At 39.1% G+C, this 6,386-nt stretch overlaps 2 protein-coding genes across 2 annotated transcripts; both read right to left on the bottom strand.

Annotated features, from left to right (window-relative positions):
* Nucleotides 1–1,297: 1,297 nt before the first annotated feature.
* On the bottom strand, nt 1,298–3,875 carry eif3g (eukaryotic translation initiation factor 3, subunit G). Its single transcript, XM_008416018.3, has 10 exons — nt 3,761–3,875; nt 3,629–3,675; nt 3,008–3,096; nt 2,799–2,858; nt 2,607–2,711; nt 2,132–2,327; nt 1,931–2,041; nt 1,711–1,847; nt 1,470–1,576; nt 1,298–1,394 (listed from the first exon to the last, which is right to left on the bottom strand). The coding sequence occupies exons 1-10, from the start codon at nt 3,781–3,783 to the stop codon at nt 1,379–1,381; spliced, it is 891 nt and encodes a 296-aa protein (XP_008414240.1). The 5' UTR covers nt 3,784–3,875; the 3' UTR covers nt 1,298–1,378.
* Nucleotides 3,876–4,479: 604 nt separating this feature from the next.
* On the bottom strand, nt 4,480–5,768 carry p2ry11 (purinergic receptor P2Y11). Its single transcript, XM_081610123.1, has 2 exons — nt 5,637–5,768; nt 4,480–5,558 (listed from the first exon to the last, which is right to left on the bottom strand). Exon 2 carries the CDS (start codon nt 5,546–5,548, stop codon nt 4,625–4,627), a length of 924 nt encoding a protein of 307 aa, XP_081466249.1. The 5' UTR covers nt 5,549–5,558; nt 5,637–5,768; the 3' UTR covers nt 4,480–4,624.
* Nucleotides 5,769–6,386: the final 618 nt, after the last annotated feature.

The following is a 6,386-nucleotide window of genomic DNA, read 5'->3' as shown; positions in this document are numbered from 1 at the left end:
TGTGATTGAATGGAGCATTGCATTAATACCAGTAGTGGGGATGCAGCTTTGTTCAGACTTGTTATCCTGTATTTGCACCAAATAGTAAAAATAAATTTGGTATTTACATCTGCATCTACTCCTTACATATTTCAACATAATTACATTTAATGAATAAGCGGATTATAAATTTCTGTTTGCGAGTTTGCTCCAGCTTCTGAGCATATTTCTGTCTTTTAAAAATCAGAAAACCTCGGGTAGTTTGCCACTTCATTTCTTGGTTTCGTAATAGATTAAGCTGTGCTGCAAGGTTTTCACCCAAATTAACTATTTCATGTATGCTTGGGTTTTCTACCATCTTTCACACACATCCAGCTCAGCAATTGGCAATAGCTGGAACAAATTTAACAAGGTACACAAAAGCTGAGATGATTTCAGTAAATCTAGAAATTCTTAGTGTATGGCTTCACTACATACTGATTTTTCAAAATTTTGGTGATAATGACTTATAGCCTGAAATCTAAAACCCCAGTATGGGAAGATGCTAAGTCGGCTTTTAGGTAGAGGGGAAACAAGAAGGGCTTTAAATGAATTCACAAAACATGGAAAATGCCACAAGATTTGACACCACCCAAATAATCTGGAAACTTCAAACTGAACCTCACTGTTCAATCTAACTTCCAAATTACTTTTGTCTTCCGTCTGTTTTCTCCTCTTAACAGAGTGTGGGCCATATTTTGGATGTCTGTCTAGCAGCTCTTGAGCATCTCTAACCACAGCCCACACCTTGATAACCTCCAGTCTCTACAGTGGGTTTACCATCCCATCAAACTGATTATCTTGCTTAGTTGTGCACATTCTTGCTCAATTTGTCTGAATACTACATTCTTAAATACCCAGAGATTAATGGCTTACACTCCCTATGTTAGTGACAGAACACTGTAGAAGTTAGTCTTCACCATGATCAGGCTGGTCATAATTTTCTGAACAGAAATTTAGGTTAAGAACCACAATCAAAAATAAACTTAAGATCTTCTAAACATTAGGCAATTTATTAAGTTTATCCTTTTATAATTACTGAAATAATCTAATTCCAAGTTATTTTATGAATGTTTATAGCCGCTCCTGTGTAACAGCTCACCTCTCGGGGAAGGTTTTATGCAGAATTTTAAGAAAAAAGAAGAATCCCCTTTCAATTTTAAGAAACTATTAAAGTATAAACAGCTAAGTTTAGGTGTATGGTTGATTTAAGTAAAACTAAACTTTATATCATAGTCTCTGCCAAAGCATATACAACAATCAGGTAGTAACAATCAGGTAGTGACAATTTATCTTTATTTAGATTATAGTCACATTTTACAGTGACAAAATCAGGCATGTTGAAAGTCTAGTGAATCCCTCAGTTGTTTGAAGGTCTGTAAAGAGAGAAAAAAAAAGTTAATAAGAAAGCATATTTTTAACTTAATATACAAAATTAAGTGTAAACTCACTTGGCCCATTCAACATTGAGAATAAGATGATCATATCCAAATCCTGACACGCCTGCGATGGCTCTGGCTGCATCCTCCCGCCGGTGGAAACTGATGAAAGCAAATCCCTGCAGGAAAGACGACATTAGATCAGAAAACCGGTGCTTGTCATTTCTGATCATAGTCTATAAAAGTCCCAATGCACAATGACGACGAACGGTAATCGACACAGCAGAGACAGAAAAACAGGGCGAGTGCCAACCTTGGACTGTCCGGTATTCTTGTCTTTCGCCAGATAAATTCTTGAGATGGAGCCAAATGGTCTGAAAAGCTCCTGCAGGTCGGTCTCACGGGTGTCCTCGGACAGGTTGGTCACGCGGATCGTGGCGTTGTCATCAGCTGTAAGGGTCGATCAGGTTAATATTTTGATGCTGTTCAAGAACTGAAAAGCAGAAAGTCCTTGCGCCTTCACTGATGCTCACCCCTGCGGTTAGGCTGCATGGACTCTCCTCTCCGCGTTCCTCCATCCCTCAGACTCGGGGGAACGTATTTTCCAGTCTTGGCTTGCGCCGGCTGCACAGGTTCTGGTTCAGCTGGTAAGACACAAGAGCAAGCCGTTTTAATTCACAACCACTTTTAAATAATAATGATAATCTGAGTATTAAATAGTGAACAAATGGTACCAGAGCCAGGAGACTTCTCTTTGTCTCCAGTAGAAAGACCCAGCTGCTCAGCCAGCTCCTTCTGCATGGGACCCAGGGTGTCCTTGTACGGACAGCGGGTTGTCCAGTGGTCGCCTTTACAAATACGACAGGACACAATCTTCTGTCCCTTAAGTTTGTTCATGGGATCTTCTTCCTGATCTTGAGCATTTAAGTCCTGCAAAAATGAGAGAAATTAGCAACTCGCGGCCAAGTTACTGATTCTGCACAAAGCATGTTAGAGATTATTACTCCATTTTTCTTGCTAATTTAATTAGCAAGGTGAGAATGTTTGTAGAATTGTTTTCAAAGTCAAATGAAGGCAAGCTCAGATTACTAAAACATTTCATCTAATCCACTGTAAAGTGTTCTCTCATCTTTTTATGGATGCCTCAAGTTATTTTTCATTACTAAGCTGTGAAAAACACTGGGTTCAATAAGTGCAACGGATCCTCACATCTTTGCTGGATATAAAGGTCATAAAGACGTCGTCGCTGACTGTAGTGGTAGCAACATTAGGACCTGGTGCATCGCGCTCGGAGTTCCCAAATTTCTTCCAGTTCTGCAATAAAAAAAGTGAAAAAATATTACATCATTTGGGACTTTGACTGTTGATCAGTCACTAGGTAAATACACCTTCAATACAAACCTTCCTTCTGGCAACAGCTTTGGATGCTTTCCGTGTCTCGATCTTGAAGGTCCGCACAATCTAGATTAAAAACAAAAAACAAAAAAAGAAAACATACTAAATATAATTTTATCAATAAGAGTACTACTGTAACAAAGCAATACATATAAAATCATGGATGCATTGCATGTTTTCACTTTAAGTCTGCCATAATGTGATCAAATAATTACCTTGGATTTTTTCCCGTCCTCATCTATTTTATATTCAGTGACAGTTTTTATGTTTCCTTTAATGGTTTCCTTTGGAGATGGCAGAGTGCCTGTTGAAAAAGAAAAGATTCTTCAATAGTTATCTTCAACCCAAACCTTTAAAAATCCCTATGAATAAGACATGAGTGACATGTCGGACAATCACTAAAAAAAAGAAAATAATCACCAGTTTAAATTATTCGTGGTCAAACTGGGAAAAGGAAAGCTGAACTTCTCCATCTGTTGTCATGTCTCCTATTTTAGCTTTGTCCAGATATCAAAACGAATGTACTGACAAATGAGTCTTGTAAAAGTAGCCTTCCTTGACAGCCTTTTAACATGCTGGAAAACACTGCCTGGGTCCCTATCATCATGTCCGCTTTCTAACTATCTGGTAACAATTGATCCATTTTGGATAGTCATAAATAAGTCACTTTAAAGCTATTTATCCCGATCAGTCAGTGGTTACATTTTAACTTGCTTTTAATGCCCTACAACCACGTGGAAGTGGAAGCCGCCTAGCCGGGCCTCACTCTCCTCCCGCGGACTGCGAACTACCGGTGCTGTGCTAGCGTTAGCTCCACAAGCTAAAATACTCCTTACCTTCATCTCCTTCCTCCTCGACCTGGTCGGCCCAGCTGGGCTTGGAGCTAGAAGACAGAGTTGGAAATGCAGCTTTATATTCGTAAAATACTGTAAATGCAGTCAGAAACAATTAAAACTAGTGAGACTTACTCGTCGTATTCAATCGACGGCATCCTCTCCGTTAGCCTAGCTTCAAGAGGATGGCCGCGAAGTTACAGCACACACTTCCCGCATTGAAACTTCGCAATAAAGGTCTAACGTGACGCCAATTCTTTCAAAATAAAAGTTTATGGACAAAATGTTGTTCCCTGTACTAATAAGTAAAAGACAATGCAAACAAGCATCGTATCTGTACTATGGATGTAGAAGGCTGATAATTTGGGCTTCTTTGGCAGACACATGTAGCTTTAGAGGTTAACTATGAACTCCTTTGTAAGAAATTCTCCTGATTCAGTGCAGCAAATCTACAATATAATGGTTGGGGAAAATAAAATAATTAAGATGTTGTATTTTAACACCATGTTTTATTTAACCAGGTAAAACCCCATTGACATTTAAATCTCATTTTCAAGAGGGACGTGGGCAGAAATCTGAATTTAACCTACAAGTTCTCATTAAGTGTTTTCTTGATTTTGCAGATTTTTTCATTAAATCTTTGAAAAACATGCTTGATCAAAGTTAACTTAATATTTACCAAGGGGAACAATAATTTTTTCACAAAGAGAATTTGGTTTGAAACATGTTTTTTGTCTTTTAATAACTGAAATAATAATTTGGAAACTGCAAATTATTATTTGCAGTTTCCAAATAAAAGTGAAAACACATTTTATCCCATTTGTATGAATTACATGTAATAAAATGAGGAAAACTTTGAAAAACAGGAAAATCTTTATTACAAACAGATGTGATTAAATGTATTTAGCACAGAGCTGCTACATTCATAAACATATCTTTACATTTTGCAAAGATACATGCAGCAAAGTTATGTTTAGTCTGAAACCAGGGCCTACTTCCTCATCCCATTGCATTGTCTTCCGAGCTCTTTCCACAGCATGCTACTCTAATACTGTCAAACACAGCCATGTAGAGTATCGGATGGATACACATGTTCAGCGTTGCCAGTCCCTTGGACACTTGGTACATTTTGTACACCGAACAGTTTATGTCATTGGGTTTATAAACCCTCAAGTACAGATGATAGACTTGGTAGACATGATAGGGCACAAAGGAAACAGCATAGAGGACAATCACTGATAAGACCAACAAGGCAACTTTGCGCTTTTCAAGTGTCGTTATGTTGACATTTTTCCACACAACCCGAAACACCACACAGTAAGAAGTAAAAGTTACTATGAAAGGAACCAGGCAGCCAAACACAGCAAGGAACACCCTGTAGATGAAGTCAGACGTCTCGTCAGACATTTGGTGACAGAAAGCCACACATAACGTGTTGTTATCGTAACTGTGTTTACAAAGAGATGCAAACTTCAGCATAGGGCTGGAGATGACTCCAACTACAATCCATAAGATGACACTGATGACTTTGACATGAAAAGGTTCCACGTACGAGCGGGCGAAGAACGGGCACGCGATGCCCACGCAGCGGTTCACGCTTATTGTCATGATGAAGAAGATGCTCACATACAAGTTGCAGGTGAAAAGGAACCTCTCGATTTTACACACCGCCTCGCCGAACACCCAGTGTTTCCCCAGTGCGTAGTAGACAATCAGCAGAGGCAGGGTGAGGATGTAGAGCAGGTCGCTGACGGCCAGGTTGCAGGACAGGACAACACCGGAGTGCCAGTTGCGTTTTTCTCTGACGAGCAGCAGCCACAAGGCAAACGTGTTTCCCGCCAAGGCCACGACAAACTCGACCCCGTACATGGCAGGGAGCAGGCCGATCTGGAACTTCTCACATTCAGAGAAGTTGACTGCCATCCTGTTTTCTCTAAAAAAGTACAAACGGAGTAAGACATTTAAGTCTATACAGATTTCAATCAAGAAGTAAAAAATAACTTCAGCTTACCAAAAAGGCAGACATGCAAACTTCCTATAGCTGTAATTCAATATTTTGTTGATGAAAAGGCGCAAGGCAGGAATTGCTCCTCAATCATCCTCTGCTGATAAGTGAGTGATGAACAGCTCAGAATAACACAAGAGTCACTTCCTTATGCTCCGGCTTGCATTGTGCAAGATGCAGAAGGAAAACTGAGTTGTGACGACACCAGCGCCATCCATTTGCCAATATTGCGATACAAAAGCCTAGTTAAAGTCAGAACTTTGTTGTGTAGAAAGTGACTTTACACTAAAAACTAAAAATGAAGACATGGCCGATTGCAAATCTGCAGATTTTGAGTGGGAATGCACAAGAAGATGGAATAAAAATACTTATTTAAATGACAAAATAATTGAAATGCACATTTAATAAATCAAAAATGACCACAGCATTGAATATAAAGATTTCCAGAACATCTGAGCACACAAGCGGATATTCAGTTCTCAGAATGCCATCTGTACCGATCATAAAAAAGGATGTAAACTCACTTCAACGCTCGTTAGGGAAGTAGTTTGAAAATTATTTTTAGAGTGTGGTTTGCCCACACATACAGACGGCAGCAAAGTGTGATGTGCAAGGGTCATTTTCATCAGTTTAGATAACGTTTAGATCTGAAAGTGTTAGAACATTTTCAACAGCATTTACAAATGATTGTCAGAACGTTCTGGCTTCATGGTTTAGTGTTCTTTAGTCGTAACATACATCTTAATCTAGATTTTA

This window comes from Poecilia reticulata, chromosome 8, assembly GCF_904066995.2.
Source record: "Poecilia reticulata chromosome 8, P_reticulata-male-v2, whole genome shotgun sequence".
In the NCBI taxonomy this organism is placed as follows: domain Eukaryota; kingdom Metazoa; phylum Chordata; class Actinopteri; order Cyprinodontiformes; family Poeciliidae; genus Poecilia; species Poecilia reticulata.
The sequence above is the reverse complement of the archived record's forward strand: the minus strand, read 5'-3'. Positions and strand labels throughout refer to the sequence as shown.

Coding starts and splice junctions, on each gene's coding strand:
- p2ry11 (XM_081610123.1), bottom strand. CDS start 5,548: ATGGCAGTCAACTTCTCTGAATGTGAGAAGTTCCAGATCGGCCTGCTC.
- eif3g (XM_008416018.3), bottom strand. CDS start 3,783: ATGCCGTCGATTGAATACGACGA. Junction 3,676..3,760: donor CCGTCGATTGAATACGACGA/GTAAGTCTCACT, acceptor TCTGTCTTCTAG/CTCCAAGCCCAGCTGGGCCG. Junction 1,848..1,930: donor CATGCAGCCTAACCGCAGGG/GTGAGCATCAGT, acceptor CGACCCTTACAG/CTGATGACAACGCCACGATC.